Consider the following 19,453-nt stretch of genomic DNA (forward strand, 5'->3'; position numbering starts at 1 on the left):
TCTTTGACTGCCAGAATAATACTCTGGTAATATCTTTATATTTTTCTTACTTCCTTCCCTCCCTCCTTTCCCAGATCACTGAGGAAGAATACAGAACTCAAAGAGGTTGCTAAGGGCACGTGGGTGGCTCAGTCAGTTAAGCATCTGACTCTTGACTTTGGCTCAGGTCATGATCTCTTGGTTCATGAGTTCAAGCTTCACATCGGGCTCTGCCGTGACAGTGCAGAACCTTCTTGGGATTCTGTCTCCCTCTCTCTCTGGCCCCTCCCCAGCGCACTCTCTCTCTCTCTCTCTCTCTCAAAGTAAATAAAAATAAACTTTAAAAATAAAATAAAAATTTTAAAAGGTTGCTGAAATTACTATTTTGATACACTAAATAACACATTTTCCTCAATCCTTTGGATTTTTTTTTTAGAAACAACTCAGATTATTGGCATGAGTGCAACACTGAACAATGTTGAAGACCTTCAAGAATTCCTTCAAGCAGAATATTACACCAGTCAGTTTAGACCAGTATGTACCTAAGGTTTGCGCTGTATGGATTTGTTTTATATCATCTTACTCAGAAAGAAAAGTAGCTGGGGCGCCTGGGTGGCTCAGTTGGTTAAGCATATGACTTTGGCTCACATGATCTCACAATTTGTGAGTTCGAGCCCCACTTTGGGTGAGCTGGATCCACACTCTCTCTCCCTCTCTCTCTCTCCCTCTCTCTCTCCATCTCTCCTCTCTTTGCACCTCATGGGATTCTCTCTGTCTCTCTCTCTGCCCCTCCCTCACTCATGCATGTGTGTGTGTGCCCTCTCCTTCTCTCTCACAGAAATAAATAAATAAATAAATAAATAAATAAATAAATCATTTAAAAAAAGAAAAGTAGCTAACATACCATATAAAAAATACCATAGAGTAGGTATACCATAGAAGGGGTATAATTCCAGTCACCATAGCTATATGCTAATAAGAGTTTGTGTATAAAGAACATAAACTCCATGGGGTCAGGATCTTAGCTTGGGTCACTTGCGTGTCTGTAGCACCTCAACAATACTTGGCTTATGGGCCTTCAATGAATATTTATTGAATTAAATTTTCCAGATACATTCTGTTTTTCTACTTCTTAAAAATTTTTTCATTTGCTCAGAATTTAGTCATTCATATTTTGAGTCATTGGCATATAAAAGCATTTAACTTAAAAGTTAAAATATTTTCATATATTTATGCATTGGTAGTTACAATGCTTTTTTAATAAGCTAAGACTTCATGTGGATTTAAATTTAAACTCCCTAATAACGGTATTCCCAAAAGATTTAAAAAAGTAAATATATTTCTTAATTATCTGAAAGTAGCTTATAGTGAACATCTGCTCTGTCTGCAGTACTCATGTGCATATTCAGTGTCTAAGTAGCTTTTCAGAAAATAGTTATTGAGAATCGCCAAGTTTAATTTTAAAATTTGATGTTTTTACATTTGCATCAAAGAGGAGAATTTTCGAGACACTTGGCTGACCTTAATAGTCAAATTAGACACTCTTCTTTTAAAAATGCAATGAACTGTATTCATAAACATCTTTTGTCTACAAATACTTAAATTAAAGAGAATATGGTGGTATGTAGAATTAAAACTGATGACTGATGAGACAGAAAATTTTAGATCTTGAGGAATAACACAAATAACTCCTTAATAAAAGAGTGTGGACATTGGCTTATTTATACTTCTTGTGACAAATAACAGAAGTGTCTGGTTTCCTTTTAGTGGCTATTCAATTCAGAAGTATTTCTTTAAGGGTATTAATCCCTATTTTGATTGAAAGGGAAAAGAGACTCAAAGAAATGGTAAAGAAAAAACTTTTAAATTGAAGCATGTTTTGCATACCTTAGAAAAGCGACAGTTTTTCTGTAGCTGTCCTTTTTTACAACATACTTCACAAAATTTTAAACTTGGGAAGAGGAATTTATATGTGGTATTAATTGCAAATGTCTTTTTAATGCAAGGTTGAATTAAAAGAATATTTGAAAATAAATGATGCGATATATGAGGTTGACAGCAAAGCTGAGAATGGCATGACTTTTTCACGTCTACTGAATTATAAGGTAACATTTTAATATCCCTTGAATATGAGGTTCCCAAACTTTGTGCCTAGGTGCCCTGGGGCACCACTTAAGATTCACATGGGTGCCGTAGGATAGTTTAGATTTTTGAGAGAAACAGTGGATGCTTGACATCTGTTGGACACCATACAAACTACCACTTTGAGGTAGTTTCCAGTTTTAACATTAGATCACACTGTATTCCTTTCTATGATATTATATCTTAGTGAAGTTTTTTTTGTTTGTTTTTTGTAGTTACTGTAAACAAATACTGTGTGACAGTCAATGTGGGACAGAAAAAAGAGTAGCCAGGTCCAATCTGATCCTAAGATTTGGAAGACTATGGGGTGCTCAGTTGTGCGCACATCCTGTTCGTTAGCTATTATGGTTAAAAATGAAGTAACAGTATCTTTTTCATTCAACTGATGTGTATTATTTATTCAAATGGCTACGAAATTGTGAGGAAATACGACTTCAGTTGTTTGCACCTAAATACCTAATAAACAAAACTGTTAGGTATTTCTTTTGGCCCTGGGGCTCCATGAAACAAAATCTGGAGACTTCTCCCTTAAATGTTTATTCATTCAGTAACAAGCACAAAACAAGAATAAACTTTTGTGGGCTATGTAGTTCAGATATTGTATATAAAATGTTAATGTCTACTACGTTAATGTTTTGTGACTTATGTAAAGTATATTAAAAAGAGAAGAAAGGGATTTTACAATAGTTTAGAATTCCATAAAAGTATATTCTAAATCTGTATCTTAGTTTTTAATAAAGTTGAAGGAAGTGAGATTTTTAAATAATTTTATATTTTTCTCTATGTTGAATTCCTTATGTCTACTTGATGAATACATTTTTTATTTCTGAAAATATATCCTGTGATGTGATTGAATCTGTGTTTTTGAAAACTGTTAGTGAAAGGCATATCTTATCTATATGGTCCTTTGATCATTATTAGGCTCAATCTGTGTTTCTCTCTGTGGACTTTTTGTTTTGCTCCAGTGGAGCTGAACATGCAGTGGGGTTATTAAAACATGTACTATTTTCATTTCTGTAATTTAAAACTAAATATGCCTAACAAAGCCCTAATAACCTAAAAGTGGGACTTAATGTTTTAAAATTTAATCTGGGTCTCTTCTTTTCTTTTAAAGGATCAGATTTATTAAATGAGAACTTCAAAATTAAGGATGGTTTACTTACCTTTCAAAGCACACTGGTAAAATGACAGGTTTTCATGGTTGCTAACTACCTTGTTCCTGCATCTTGTTGTGCAGTATTCTGATACTCTGAAAAAGATGGATCCTGATCATTTGGTAGCATTGGTGACAGAAGTTATTCCCAATTATTCCTGCTTAGTTTTTTGTCCCACTAAGAAGAACTGTGAAAACGTAGCAGAAATGATATGCAAATTTTTAAGCAAGTATGTTAATCTTTAAAAAATATTCTGTTTTATTTTATCATGATTTACATGCTATATATTCTGTTTATTCAACAAGCACTGATTATTTCTTGTAGAACATCATAACTACAGTCGATTTTATTTATTTATTTTATTTTATTTTATTTTTTATTTATTTATTTTTTTCAACGTTTATTTATTTTTTTTGGGACAGAGAGAGACAGAGCATGAACGGGGGAGGGGCAGAGAGAGAGGGAGACACAGAATCGGAAACAGGCTCCAGGCTCTGAGCCATCAGCCCAGAGCCTGACGCGGGGCTCGAACTCACGGACCGCGAGATCGTGACCTGGCTGAAGTCGGACGATTAACCGACTGCGCCACCCAGGTGCCCCACTACAGTCGATTTTGAAGGTCCTAACCTTGAAGAAAGTTTAACTGTGAGATTCATATATGTGAAATAGGCAAAGAAGAATTCTAAGGTTATATGGAAGAGAATGCTGACTGATATAATGGTTTTAGATCAATGATTCTCAACCTTGACTGCAAATGCATCCTCTCAAGGGCTTTTAAAAATCTCAGTGCCCAGGTTACATCCCAGAAAATCAGAATCTCTGCAGGTGGGGCCCAGGTATCAGGATTTTGTAAAACTTTCCAGGCAGGTTCAACCTGCAGCAAGTTCACCCACTGGCTATGGTAGTCTGAGGCCCAGGCACTAATCACTGTGGATATGAATCATATCTTCAACTTAACCTTCTCTTTAATTAAATACTGTTGCCTTAGTTTTCTTAGTAAACTTTATACTAAAGTAAATAAATTTGAATTTGAATTGAATTTCTTAAGTAATTAAGAAATTTATTAGCTTATAACTTTATAGTATTTTAATATTGGCTCTTTTATACTCATAGCAATGGGTATAAAGTGACTTTAAGTATGAACAATTCAGTTTTTTTCTGTATCTTTGTCCCATGTGTAGTTTTATCATATTTTTCAGACTTCTTTTTGGCCCCTTAGCCAGTGCTGTATCACCATTCATAGACAGTTATGGATTCTAATTCAGCCCTCACCTCCCCATCCAGTCCTACTGTCATGGATTGGTCTAATATAGTTAATTTACTGACCAGCACAATGATGTAGATGTTTAGGATAAAGTCAAGGAGTTTCCCATTTTGGTAACTAATAGTCTGCCTTTACAATGATGATGTTGATTATAAAAACCTAAAGAAATTAAATTATCATTGAGGTAGTCTCAGTAAATCATTTGTTTTCATAGAATAAGGGAATATAGCACCAGCTAAGCGATATGGAAATTTATTAGAGACTGACATTTCCTGGGAGACATGAGACTTACTAATTTTACCCTTGATTTATTTTGCTTTTGGTGATAATAGGTTTTTTGGGACATAAATGTTGGTGTTTAACACTGAAGCACTTAAAAATTTGGTTTTCTAGAATCCTTAGTTAATGAATTATAGTAGATACTTGATACTTTCTAAAAGAGATAGGACTTAACATCGTCTGAAAGAAAATTTCCTCTAAAATATATTTTGCATATTACTTGCTGCTTTCATAAGCTGAATGTTCTGAGTATAGTTCAGTACCCCTTTTTGTGGCTCTTGATTAAGAAATGGTGAATCATGTTTTGAGCATACTTTCTTTATTCTGTAATTTATATGTAGATAAAGTAAATCTAGAGCTAAATGGGTTCTAAATGAGTATCTTTAAAACATGATTTCTTGAGGGGTGTCTGGATGGCTCAGTCCATTAAGCGTGTGACTTCAGCTCAGGTTATGATCTTACAGTTCGTGAGTTCGAGCCCTGCATCAGGCTCTGTGCTGACTGACCTCTGCCTCTCTCTCTCTCTCTCTCTCTCTTTCTCTCTGCTCCTCCCCAGCTTGCAACCTCCCTCTCTCAAACATAAATAAACATTGAAAAAAAAATTTTTTAAATGTGATTTCTTGAGAGTCCTGTGATATCTACTTGTATCTTAATTATGTTCCTCCTTATCATAAGTGTCATGGGAAACTGGTATAATGAAATCCCCTGGGCAGTAGAATCTGGCTCTATGTCTGTTTAAAATAATAGGTACTCTTAGATGCAGAGACATTGTGGGATATTATTGAAGCTTCTAAAATGCTAGTGTTTAGACCATTGGTGTTTTACATAAGTACATATGATTTGATAACAAATATGTTTCCATCTTCACAGAAGCAAATGACTTAAAATTTCTTTAAAAAGCCAATAAAAATGTATGTTCTAATGAAAAAACTAATTGTAACATCTACAGCAAGTGTCTTAACCTGCCTTCATAGGCAATACAGGAATGAACTTCAGCAAGTCCATGAACTTATAAGCAAAGTGTTATGTTTGATGTTTATTTTATGTTTCTTTTCCTTAGTCTTAATCATATTTTCATAGGACTCTGTGATATACAAAAAGATTGAGAGTGGCTCATAATTGATGAACTCAGAATCAGAATTCTAAGAACATCTTATGTACTTCTATTAATGAAAGCAGTATCTTTTTTAATAAAGAACTTTTACACACACCTACTAAAGTTAAAGCAGTAGGCACTTTGTCACCGTAAGATCAAGGGTTCATATTTCTAACAGATCGTTTTTCCTAGGGAGTATCTGAAACACAGGGAGGAAGAAAAACATGAGGTGATTAAAAACTTGAAGAATGTCAGCAGTGGCAACTTGTGTCCTGTTTTAAAGCGCACCATCCCTTTTGGGGTTGCTTATCACCACAGTGGTTTAACAAGTGATGAAAGGAAACTCTTGGAAGAGGCCTATTCCACAGGAGTTCTGTGCCTTTTTACCTGCACATCCACCCTCGCAGCAGGCGTTAATCTACCAGCTCGAAGGTAAGACACACGTAAACTATTGGCCGGGCTTGAAACTTTTTAATTCTTAGCTTGCCAGGAGTTCTGTTGTTTTGTTCTTTCTCGGTAGTGGGTGAGAATTTATCAAATGTTTTTCCTCATTTGCTGAGTTAATTGTGTGGTTTATTTCCTTTATTTTGATGAAAGATAACTTTAGTAGATTTCCTGGTATTAGAATTCCTTTCTTTGGTGCTCTCCCTATCTGGTTTTGACATTAAGGTTTATTTTTTTAGTTGTAAACAATTGGCAAGCTTTCTACCATTTTTATGATCTGAAAGAGTGTATTTAACAGAGGGATTTCGGGGGCGCCTGGGTGGCGCAGTCGGTTGAGCGTCCGACTTCAGCCAGGTCACGATCTCGCGGTCCGTGAGTTCGAGCCCCGCTTCGGGCTCTGGGCTGATGGCTCAGAGCCTGGAGCCTCTTTCCGATTCTGTGTCTCCCTCTCTCCCTGCCCCTCCCCCGTTCATGCTCTGTCTCTCTCTGTCCCAAAAATAAATAAACGTTGAAAAAAAAAAAAAACACATAGGGATTTCGTTGAAAGCTTAGAGAACTCATCCATAAAGACTTCTGAGTCTAGTATCTTTTTAGAGTAAGTCTTTGATTATCTTTTCAGTTACTACCAAAGCTATAGACCTGTATAATTGATTTATGATCTTTATAATTTGTGACTTTAAACTTTGTGACATTTTTTCAAATACATGTATTTTCTGTTGGGTATGCAGTTTTGGACATCTCCATGAGACCGCAGTTAATCTTGTTACCAGCTCCTCTGTTTTCTATTTGTGATTCTTTGATCGGTCGATTTCAGAGAGCTGTGTTAGTCTCCCACTGTTATTACAGAGTTGTCAATTTCTCCTTTTTGCATTGCTAGAAGTTTTTACTTTGTATTTCAAAACTGTTGAAGTATACAAAGATTTACTTCAAATATCTTATTGTTGAATCATACCTTTTATCAATATAATAGGTCCTTGTTTTTCTCATTGAATGATTTTACTTTGAACACTCTGACTACATTTTCTTTGCCGAGTTTATCTTTTTCCATTCTTTTATTTTCAACCTCTGTCACTGATTAAATTTTCCTTTTTTCAGATAATTGGAGAATTAAAAAGGAAATTATATATCCTATTTCTCTTATTCCAGTTGTTACTCTTAAAATTTTAAGTTATAATCAAACATGCTTTTCTGCCATTTTAGATTTAATCAATTACTTTGTCCTCTCCTGAACATAACAAGAATTAGCATTTGTATATTCTCCTATACTGCCTCATGTATGTTGCAGCTACCTAAAGTTTTAGTTTCAGATTTTTAATTTTCTTTCATCTTATAGTCCATAATTATTTAAACTATCCTATGAATTATACTTGTTTTGTTTACCACTACCTCATATCTCACATATTCCTTCTGTGGTTTACTTTTAATTTTGCCATCCTTGAGTAGTTATTTTTTTTTTAAGTTTACTTATTTTGAGTGAGAGAGAGAGTTCAGGGAGGGGCAGAGAGAGAGGGAGATAGAGAATCCCAAGCAGGCTCCACGCTGTCAGTGCTGGGCCCAAAGTGGGGCTCAATCTCACTGCCATGATTTTATGACCTGAGCTGAAATCAAGAGCCTGATGCTTAACCTACTGAGCCACCTAGGTGCCCTGAGTAATATTTTTTTTAATGTTTATTTATTTTTGGGAGAGAGAGAGAAAGAGAGAGCACATCCACATGCACACACGTGAGTTAGGGAGGAGCAGAGAGATAGGGAAACACAGAATCCAAAGCAGGCTCCAAACTCTGAGCTGTCAGCACACTGCCTGATGCAGGGGCTCAAACTCATGAACCACGAGATTGTGACCTGAGCTGAAGTCAGATGCTTAACTGACTGAGTCACCCAGGCACCTCCTGAGTAATTTTTCTTTCTTTCTTTCTTTCTTTCTTTCTTTCTTTCTTTCTTTCTTTCTTTCTTTCTTTCTTTCTTTCTTTTTTGTCTTTTACTTTCATTCTTTTATTTTTCCTTACAGGCAGACTTCTCATCTTCTTCGTTTTTTAATTTTATTTTTTAAATTTTCATCCAAATTAGTTAGCATATAGTGCAACAATGATTTCAGGAGTAGATTCCCTAATGCCCCTCACCCATGTAGCCCATCGCCCGTCCCACAACCCCTCCAGTAACCCTCTGTTTGTTCTCCAATAGTCTCTTATGTTTTGTCCCCCTCTATGTTTTTATATTATTTTTGCTTCCCTTCCCTTATGTTCATCTGTCCTGTGTCTTAAAGTCCTCATATGAGTGAAGTCATATGATATTTGTCTTTCTCTGACTGCTGAGCAATTATTTTTTAAATGCTAGATTGGGGGGTAAAAATTTTTGAGTCTTTTTATAGCTGAAGGTATTTTTATTTTAGCTTCACACTTGAACATCTTGCTAGGAAAAGAATTCTGGTTTCAATTTTTTCCCTTTGGGGACTTTGTAGTATTGTTCCATGTCTTTTAGGAGCCACTGTTGCCCATTTTTGTTTTTGCATAGGTTTGTTTTTTCCTCTCCAGAAACTTAGATTTTTCTCTGTCACCTTAAAATTTCATCATAGTGTATAATTATAATTGCAGCTGTTACACTCCCTCCCCTGTGTCATAACAGTTTTACATGCATTGACTTAATAGAGCTTCATGACAACTCTGTGAAGGTTATATTTTATTGTCCACATTTTATAGAACAGAAAACTGAGACACTGAACAATTAAATAATGTACCCAACTTCATGCCAACAAATGAGTTTCAAAAACCAAGGTTTGAAACCCTGGAAATTTAATTCTTAATCCCAACTATCCCAGTTTAGCTACTTTTTATTCATAGGTCTTACACTTGGGAAAATGCTTTCAATCTAAAGTTTTATGCCTTTTATGCCTCCGGCACCTGGTGGCTCAGTCGTTAAGCATCTGACTTTGACTCAGGTCATGATCTCACAGTTGGTGAGTTCGAGTCCCACATCGGGTGAGCTCATGCCCTGCTTTGGGTGAGCATGCGTGCTGTATCAGGTGAGCATGAGCCCCACTTCAAATTAAAAAAAAAAAAACAGAAACAGGAGCCCCGGCTGAGCCCCGCTTCTCTCTCTCTCTCTTTCTCTCTGCCTCTCGTGGGATTCTCTCTCTCTCTGCCCCTGACTCACTTGCACCCTCTCCCCCCTTCCCCCCCAAAAAAGTTTTATGCCTTCATCTTACTTTATGTTTGGCTTTTTCTTTTTTTTCCATTATCTCTGTTCCCTGTTTTTGTAACTTCCCTCGGACAGGGTTGAAGCCTGGTAGATTGGGCTTTCAAATCTCTCAAGTTTTCTTACACAGTTTTCAGTCTGTATGAGGTATGTGATTTCTTCAACTTTACTTCTATGTGACAAAATCAGTTTTTTATTGTATCCCATTAACTGTTTTCATTCATTATTGAGTCCGTCTTTGAATTTTTTTAATGAATTTAAAATTTTTTCTTAATTTCCAAGAACTATCTTCTCTTATTGCTCTTCATTTGTAATAGTCTGTTCTCATATTGTGAATATAATACCCTCTAGAATTTTCTGTGAATACTGATTAGAATTTTTAAAAATTCTTTCTGTTCCCTGTTTCTGCATATTCTTGTGGGTTTTTTTTTTTTATGTCCTTAGTTTTCTTCAAGTGTTTATAATCTTGGCTGCCCATAGAGATTTATAAATAAAAGAGTAGGTTGGTGAGTAGATAAATGACAGATTTCCTCTCACTTTTGAGCAGGAAAACTAGCTACAGACTTTTATATACATGAGCAGGATTGAAAGTACCACGTTTGTACATCAAAAATGGTTGAAACTTGAAATTTTATATAGTTGACAGTAATATAAATATATACATACATACATACATACATACATACATAAATAAGCAGGCATATGTTCATAGTGCATGGTCAGATTTTTCATTTATGAAGTATAGAATCAAAAATCTGTGGAGACTGTTGTTCTAGTGACGATCATAAGCTTTGTAGCTAGGCCAACATGTTCAGACCATAGTTCTGGTAATTACTAGTTTTGTGGGTTGAGGTAATCCACTTAGCTTGTCTGTGTTTCAGTTAGCCCCTTTGTAAAAAAATAAGATAAAATAAAATAATAAAGAATATTATTACCAAGAATTTTGTAAGAATTACTGATAATGTACATAAAGAATCTAGGACATCACAGGTTCTTGGTAAATAGTAGTCACTTATTATTTTGAGTTAACATGTCATTAAATTTAATACCAGATAAATAATACAGAATTTAAAAGATAGATGCTATTATCATAGATGGAGTATCACTTTTAATTAATATTATCAATTCCATAGAGTTATTTTAAGAGCTCCCTATGTTGCCAAGGAGTTTTTAAAGAGGAACCAATATAAACAGATGATTGGCCGAGCTGGCCGTGCTGGGATAGATTCTATTGGGGAGAGTATCCTTATACTGCAAGAAAAAGACAAGCAGCAGGTAATAATCAATCCAGTTGGTGGTTAATCATTTTGTCTCATTTTGGTCTTTGGTTGTAGCTCTTTTATGATATATATCATCCTTTAAAATTTATTAATTTTATTAATATTTATAATATTAAATATTATATAAAATATTAATATATTATAAAATATTAAAATTTATTAATATTTATTTAAATAGTGTTTCTTTCTCCTCTATGATTAAGAACTAGAACAAGTAGTTTGAATACTTTTGTATTTCAGACAAGCAATAAAAAGTATTTTCCCTATTTATCTTTCTTCCATTTTCATGAAAACACCTGCTAAATTCTTATTTGTTTGTTTTTATGTCTTTAAATTCCCCCTGCCTCTACAAGATCTATGCAAAATAGGAAATTTTATATAGAACACTTTTTTTATAATAACACAAAACATAATATTGCTTTAACTTTTGTAGGTATTGGAGTTAATAAGCAGACCATTGGAAAACTGTTATAGCCATCTTGTTCAAGAATTCACTAAGGGAATCCAAACTTTGTTTCTCTCTTTAATTGGTTTGAAGGTATTTTTCAATATTTTTAAATCTTATTACTGTTATGTGAGATAATAGAGATTTAAAAGTTATGAGAACTATAAAGTAGAAAAAAATGCTAACCTCAAATCTAATGTGGAAAAGAACAGCCTGTCATGCTAAATCTGAATCTAGATTTATATGTGCATTTTTAATGCTTTGAGTTGTATGAAATATGAAAAATCAACAAATCATAACTGGGCATCATTACAAGTGAGAGACTTTTTGGAGACTCTGGGGATCATAAGAAGCTGTAAAGACATGGGTCCTGATGTGGGGTAGTCCATCATCTCTACCTTTGTGAGGAATAATGTTCACCTGTTGTCCTGTGATCATTCTAGGATATTATAAACATTTGTGAGATCAGTATAGCCTTTATCAGACAACAAATTTAAAAAGAAAAGGCACACTAGGAAAACACTCCTTTTCTTAGAGATTAGCTCTCTTTTAGGGTTACTCTTGAGTTAAAATTCTTTTTTAGGGTTATTCGTAAGTAAATTTTAACTTTGTGTCTAAGGGCACATGGCCATAAAGAGGCAAAGCCAGGGTTTGAATTCAGCTTTGTTCAACTACAAAACCAGTGGTCTTAACCTATCATGCAGTATATCTTTATTAGCCCAAACAGTTTGGGTGAACACACAAAAGATAATTAATAAAAAAAAATACCATAAGTTTTGATTACCTTATAGATGAATAGTGGAATATTATAATATCCCTTAGCAGTTCAGAATAGTGAAAGGTTATAAGGAAGAAAAGAAATCAGTGCTAGGTAGTGAAGGAGATAGAAGTTGTCAGGGCACCTAGGTGGCTCAGTTGGCTAAGCATCCAACTCTTAATTTTAGCTCAGATCATGATCTCACAGTCCTGAGATTGAGCCCCACAAGCCCCACAAACCCCACATCAAGCTCCATATTGACCATGGAGCCTGCTTAAGACTTTCTCCCTTTCTCCTCTCCGTCTCTCTGCTCCTCCCCTGTTCGCATGCTCTCTCTCTCTCTCAAAAAAAAAAGAAGAAGTTGTAGATAAGCAGAGGGAAAGAATAAGCCATTCCAGGTACTTAACATAGAATGAATGATGAGAAAGCTAAAGATGATGTGGGGTATCAGTCAACAGACTAGATTCTGTAGCTCTAGAGAAGGCCTACAGATCCTGAAGAGGTGAAGGTTGGATGGGAAAAGTTGGGCCAGATTGTGTGCTATAAATTGGGGAAGATAGGAGAGCATGCTTAAATAGTAGCCTAAAGAGTTGTGACACTGTCACACATCAGTGGAGCATTAGTAAAGTGTGGTGGTTGAGAGCAAGAGCTCTGATATCACACATACCTGTGTCCCAGTCCCAACTCTGTCTCTTATTACCCTGGGTAAGGTATTAGCTCTCTCGTAAACCTCGCTCAGTTGCCTTATCTGTAAAATGGGGATAATAGCATGCAGAAGTATTGCAAGACTTGTTTAAAAGTAATTGTAGTAATCCATGTATAATGTAATAAATCCTTACAATAGGGAGGTTGCTAAGGAATTAGTAAAGGAGGAAGAGATCATAAAGATCATCAAGTCTTATTCCATTTATATATTAAATAAGGTAACAGACTCAGAAAACTGGTGAGTAGTCTAAGATCATTCAGTGAATTATGGTTTAGATGGGACTATAATTTAGTTTCCTGCCATGCTGGCCTGTACTCTTTCCAGTGTACCATTGTGTGTGTGTGTGTGTGTGTGTGTGTGTGTGTGAAATATTTCTCAAGTGCATGGGAAATATTTCACCAATGTAGACCATATTCTGAGATCATAGACAAGTCTCAATACATTTAAAAGGATTGAAATCCAATATAGTATTGTGTCTAATGAAAGCAATTATAGTATACCAGCAATAATAGAAGGATAACAGGGAATTTCCTAAATATTTGGAGATTAAATAGCACACTTGACCAGTGGTCAAAGTAGAAATTCCAAGGGAAATTAGAAAATATTTACGATGGAATGAAAATGGAAACAGATATACCAAAATTAGTGGCATGAAGCCAAAGAAGTGCTGAAAAGGACATTTATAACTTTAGATGCTTATTAGAATATAAGAAAAATCTAAATTCAGGGTCTAAGTTTTACTTTAGGAACGTGGGGGGGAAAAAGCCCAAGTAGAAAGAAGGAAATAATTAGTAAAAGCAAAAATGAAATAAAAAATAGACAAACTAGAGAATAAAAATAATGAAAACACAAGCTAGCTCTCTGAAACGATCAGTAAGATTATTGACTGATTTGATAACAGAGGGAAAAGAGAGAACACATAAATTACCAATATCAGTAATGAAAGGAGGGTCATCGCTAAAGATCCTAGAGATATTAAAAGGATAGTAATGAATAATCCTGAAATAATTGTATCCTTGAATGCTGAAAAATGAGTTCAATTATTTAAATGAAATGGGAAAATTCTTGGAAGACATAATTTTTGAAATTGACTGAAGTAGCAGCAGAAAGTCTAAATAGTCCTATATCTATTAAAGAAATTGAATTTACAACTTAAAACTTACCACAAAGAAAATTCCAGGCTCAACTGACTTCACTGGTAAACTCTATCAAACATTTAAGGAAGAAATAATACCAATCATACACATATTCTTCCAGAAAGTAGAGGAAGAGGGAACACTGCTCATCTCATCTTTTGAGATCAGCATTATCCTGATACCAAAACCAGACAAAGACATTACAAGAAGAGAAAACTACATATCTATAGTAAAAATAGATAATAAAAATCCTTATCAAAGTATTAGTAATACAGCAACACAATCAGAGTTTATTCCAGTATTGCAAAGTTGGTTTAACATTCAAAATTCAATGTTATTATTTATTTGACAGAATTCAACACCCACTCATGATAAAAACTCAGCAAATTAGAAGAGAACATCACCAACTCAATAAAAGGTGTTTATTTAAAAACAAAACAAAACAAAAACAACAACAACAACAACAACAAAACCCTGCTGGTAACATCACACTTAATGGTGAAGACTACATGTTTTTCCCTCTAAGATCAGAAAAGAAAAAAAAAGGTCTACTTTCACACTGCTTTTCAGGATATATCAGAAATCGTAGCCAGTACAAGACAGAAGAAAAACAAGGGTACATAGATTAGAAAGCAAGAAGTAAAACTGTCTTATTTGCTGATCGTAGGTTCAAGAAAAACCCAAAGGAATGTACAAAAAAAGCTAGAGAGTAATCAGCAGTGTCATAGGATACAAAGTCAGTGTACAAAACTCAATCGTATCTGTATACTCACTACAAATAATTGGAAAAACAACTCCATTTACAATAGCATCCAAAACATGCAACACTTAGGGATAAATTTAACTACTGTGTGTGAGACCTATATACTCAAAACTGTAAAACTGCTGAGAGAAATTAAACAAGACCTAAGTAAATAGAGAGAGGTACCATATTCAAGAATTGGAATTTTCAGTTTTGATCAGATGTTACATCCCAAAGTCTATAAATTTAGTGCAATCCCAGTCAAAATCTCAACAAGCTTGTTTGTGGAAATTGAAGGCTGATAGAATTTATTTGGGAATGCAAGGAGTGGAATAGCCGAAATCTAATTTTGTGAAAAAACAAGTGTTCATACTACTTCAAGATTTACTATAAAGCTTCAGTAATCAAGACAGTGTGATATTGGTGCAAGGATCATATACAACAATAGACTAGTAGGTCCAGAATTAGGCCCACACATATATGATCAATTTTTTTTTTTAAGTAATCTCTATACCCAACTGGGGCTTGAACTCAGGACCTCAAGATCAAGAGTCGATGCTCTACCAACGGAGCCAGCCAGGCATTCCTCATATATGATCAGTTTTTAACAAAAGGTGCCAAGATATTTAAATGGACAAAGGATAGTTTTTTTTTCAACAAATGGTGCTGTACTGACAAGATATCTGTATAGAACAACAACAACAAAATAACCTTTACTCTTACCTCACTCTAATTTTGTCCAAAATAATGAACTCAAAGTGGATCATAAACGTAAATAAAAGCTAAAATATAACTCCTAGAAGAACATATAGGAGTAAATTGTTTGTTACCTTGGGTTAAGATTTCTTACGTGGAAACAAAAAACATAAACCATGAAGAGAAAAAAATGAATGAAATAGACTTCATCATAATTTTTTAAATTATCTTCAAAAGACACTGCTAAAAAATGAAAAGCATGGAGGAAATATTCATAATACATACCCTGACAAATACGTATATGAGTTAGGACTCAGCAAAAAGCAGTGAAATTGGGAGGGAGTTGGGACTTCACTTAAGACAAGCACACTCAGGTAACAGGGAGACTGGGAGACCTGACTTGGCCACAAGGGTGTGGTTTTATGGGCCTGGCAATGCAAGATCTACCGGGAACAACATTGCATTTAAATTCTGTTTTAACAGCTGGAGTACAGCAGCAAGAAGTCCAGGCAGCAGTTGGGTCAGGAGACTAGCAGGTAGGCGGCTGTTGTTCCACGCCTGCCCATAAGAGGCAGAACTCAAGAAACTGGACCCAGTCGTGAGAGGGACAGGTCATCAGGGGTCCTCTTACACCTTGGGGAAGGGGTTCACAACAGGGCTCCAGTGGTGAAAGAAGGCAGAGAACAGGAAAACCTTTAGAGTTGGAATTGAAGCAGAAATCAAGTCCTCTGGACAGGAACAACCAGGTAGAAGAGGGGTGAGAGGCAAGAAGGGCAAGGTCTGTGACTTGGGCAGCAGGTACAGGAAGGTACAGATGAGCAGCCATGGAGAGACAAGATCCATGCTTTAGTGGAAGAGAAGGAAACTCTAGGAATTAATGAGACGACATTAACAGTGATTGGGCCATCGCATTCAGGGAGCCTCTAGGTATCATTTATTTATCACAGCCATATTTCAGACACCCTGTATGTTTTATCTCTGATTCCTGCATACCTTTGAATTAAGTAATAATCTACAAACTGAGTATCAGTTTTGAATATCTTAAAACTGCAGTTTTGGCTTAATTGAATACTGTATTAAGAATGAATTTTATTAAGGGGTGCCTGGGTGCCTCAGTCGGTTGGGCGTCAGACTCTTCATTTTGGCTCAGGTCATGATCTCACCGTCTGTGGGTTCAAGCCCCCCATTGGGCTCTGCACTGACAGTACACAGCCTGCTTGGGATTATCTTTCTCCCTCTCTTTCTGCCCCCTCCCAAATAAATAAATAAATGTTTAAAAAAAAAGAATGAGTTTTATTAAAAGGAAGAAAAGCAATAGGAAATGTCTGTGCCTCATATTTTTTTGTTAACCCTCATATTGGTTTAGTATGAAATAACTAAAGTTTTCCAGTTGAAACTATCACCAGAATTGTGAGAAAAATATGCTTATTGACTATATTTTAGTATAATATGCTGATTTCATTGAAATTGGCTAATATAATATTATTCTAATTTAGCATCAACTCTACATCTGAATACCAAATGGAGGGTTAAGTATTACTTATAATTGCCATTATAGATTTTAAATAGTGACTACGAGGGGGAGGAGAGACAGGCAGCAAAAGAGCAGGGGTAAGAGAGACAAAAAGAGAAAACTGTTTATTTTTAGGTGATATGTTGGAAGTATTGCCTGATCCTGTTTCAGAGGAGACTTTCAGTTGTGTTTTACGTGTGTGTGTGTGTGTGTGTGTGTGCGCGTGTGTGTGTGTGTTTTAATACAATTTTTATTGCTAAAGAATGCTTGCACAGGTGGCTTGAAAGGAAGAGGTGAAGGGATTTCTGAAGGAGGTTGAGTGGGAATTTGGGTTAATTGGCTGGAGAGTAAACAGAGAGCACAGTTTTGGAGATTACTGGGAAAAATTATTCAAAAATCTGAGCAGTTTTTTAATGAAAACTGTAGATTTTCATAAAAAGTATGAATATGATAACTTCTTTAACTTGTTTCTTATTAATTTCAAAATCCCACTATAAAATTATCTTTATATATGCAAGTATGTTGACTTTATATAATTTATTTCAATAATTTTGAGGTATGGAGATTAACATGCATTCAAAATGATGCCTTGAATTAAGGACAATGTCCCAATGATGTCCTGAATTGTTTCAGATTGCAACAAATCTTGATGACATATATCACTTTATGAATGGTACATTTTTTGGTGTTCAGCAAAAAATTTTGTTGAAAGAAAAAAGCCTGTGGGAAATAACTGTGGAATCACTTAGATACCTGACAGAAAAAGGACTCCTACAAAAAGACACTACTGATAAGTCTGAAGAAGAGTTCCAACATAGTTTTCATATTACAAAACTGGGACGAGCTTCTTTTAAGGGTAAGAGTTTCCCTAACTTTCTGAGGAAATGTGCTGGGAAAAAAAATAGAAATTACATCATTCTGTTTCTTTAAATTGGAATTGTAAGTTCATATTAATAACATTAAGTTTATAAACTGTCAAACTACTTTAGCTTTTAAAAGTTGAAAAATACGGGAGCCTGTCTGGCTCAGTTGGTAGAGCATGCGACTCTTGATCTTGGGGTCATGAGTTCTTGCAGGTAGAGCTGACTTTTAAAAAAAGTTTTTTTAGTAAATAAACAGTTGAATTACAAGTAATTTAGGGTACTGCAGAAGTATTTGAGGGAAAAGATGGTCATCCCCCTTTCATACCCCTCTCCCCTAGCAATCATACAAATCTGAATATCCTACCAAGAATAGCAATTTGGTGTATGTCTTTTCAGACATTTTCTGTACATTTCATTTCAAAACATAATATATACATATATACAAATTTAAGATTTTCTTAAGCTTTTGCTTTTAAATAAACAATCATTTGTATTCCAGAATTTGCTTTTTTTGCTTAATATAATATCTTGGAAATTATTCCATGGTATGACAGTGAATAGTTTTTTCTTAATGGCTACATCATAATTTACTTAATGAAAAATAATACATTTCTATTGTTTAAAAAATCCTTAGAACTTAGAATTATGTAAAGGAAAATCCCATTCTCCTGACCCATTTCCACTCTCCCAGGGGCAACCACTGTTAATAATTTGATGTGTATCCTTCCGTGTATTATCTTATATATAGATTAATATGTGTATGTGTATATGTGTGTGTGTGTACATGTGTATAGATTATTTTATGCATCTGTTTATGCATCTGTTTATGCATATAAAATATTATTTTATATTTTATTTTTAAGAATGAAATCATAGCTGGAAGCATTTTTTGGCAATTGCTTTTCTCACTTAAAATATTAGGAGAATCTTAACATGTCAGTCCCTTTAAATATACCTCATTTTTCTTTTTCTACTGTAATCATCCATACTGTGAATTCTGTAATTGAATTAGCCATTCTCCTGTTGACGGACATTTGCACTGTTTTTTATTTTTCTCAATTATAAACAAAGCTGCAGTGTGCATCTCCATGTATGTATTTTTGGTATGTGTGGAAATGTTTCTCTGGCTTAAATTTCCAAAAACAGAGTAGTTGGTATGTACTTGTTAAATGTTGATATATACAATCAAAATGACCTCCAAATGTGCTGAATTAGTTAAGAAGCGGTTTTGGTGGGGCAGATGGGTGAAACAGGTGAAGGGGATTAAGAGTACACTCATCATGATGAACACCGAGTAATATATAGAATTGTTGAATCACTACACTGTACCCTTGAAACTAATATAACACAGTTACTATACTGGACTCAAAAAACATTTTTAAAAGAGATTTTAAAGACTTTTTGCTATATTTAGGTAACTTCTAAATAAGACCTTTTTAAAATCCACCTTTTTTCCCCTTTGGCAATTATGAGATATAAAATGTGTGTATCTTTCTTTTAGGAACTATAGATTTGGCTTATTGTGACGTTCTCTACAGAGACTTGAAGAAAGGTCTCGAAGGACTTGTACTCGAAAGCCTTCTTCACCTAATTTACCTAACAACTCCCTATGATATGGCTTCTCAGTGTGACCCAGACTGGATGATATACTTCAGGCAGGTGAGAATACAAGGTTCTTCAATATAGACTATTTTATTTATTAATGACGATGTAATTTTTGTTAAGTGATTGTTCACTTTTTTTTCTCTGCTAAAATATATATGAA

The 19,453-nt window shown here is 34.8% G+C and overlaps 1 protein-coding gene across 8 annotated transcripts in view; it reads left to right on the plus strand.

Annotated features, from left to right (window-relative positions):
- The window catches only part of HELQ (helicase, POLQ like), a 41,808-nt gene that overhangs the window by 10,533 nt on the left and 11,822 nt on the right, over positions 1-19,453 (plus strand). For 7 of the 8 annotated variants that reach the window (XM_045473491.1, XM_045473489.1, XM_045473488.1 and 4 more), the window contains 8 exons: positions 416-513; positions 1,986-2,084; positions 3,359-3,504; positions 6,107-6,346; positions 10,684-10,825; positions 11,264-11,368; positions 17,459-17,681; positions 19,190-19,347. In XM_045473491.1, the coding sequence (XP_045329447.1) occupies positions 416-513; positions 1,986-2,084; positions 3,359-3,504; positions 6,107-6,346; positions 10,684-10,825; positions 11,264-11,368; positions 17,459-17,681; positions 19,190-19,347 (1,211 nt within the window). Of the gene's footprint in view, positions 1-415; positions 527-1,985; positions 2,085-3,358; positions 3,505-6,106; positions 6,347-10,683; positions 10,826-11,263; positions 11,369-17,458; positions 17,682-19,189; positions 19,348-19,453 lie in introns of all 8 variants that reach the window. The other variant, XM_045473493.1, reaches the window with a different exon arrangement.

The sequence above is a fragment of the Leopardus geoffroyi genome, chromosome B1 (genome assembly GCF_018350155.1).
Source record: "Leopardus geoffroyi isolate Oge1 chromosome B1, O.geoffroyi_Oge1_pat1.0, whole genome shotgun sequence".
Taxonomy (NCBI): domain Eukaryota; kingdom Metazoa; phylum Chordata; class Mammalia; order Carnivora; family Felidae; genus Leopardus; species Leopardus geoffroyi.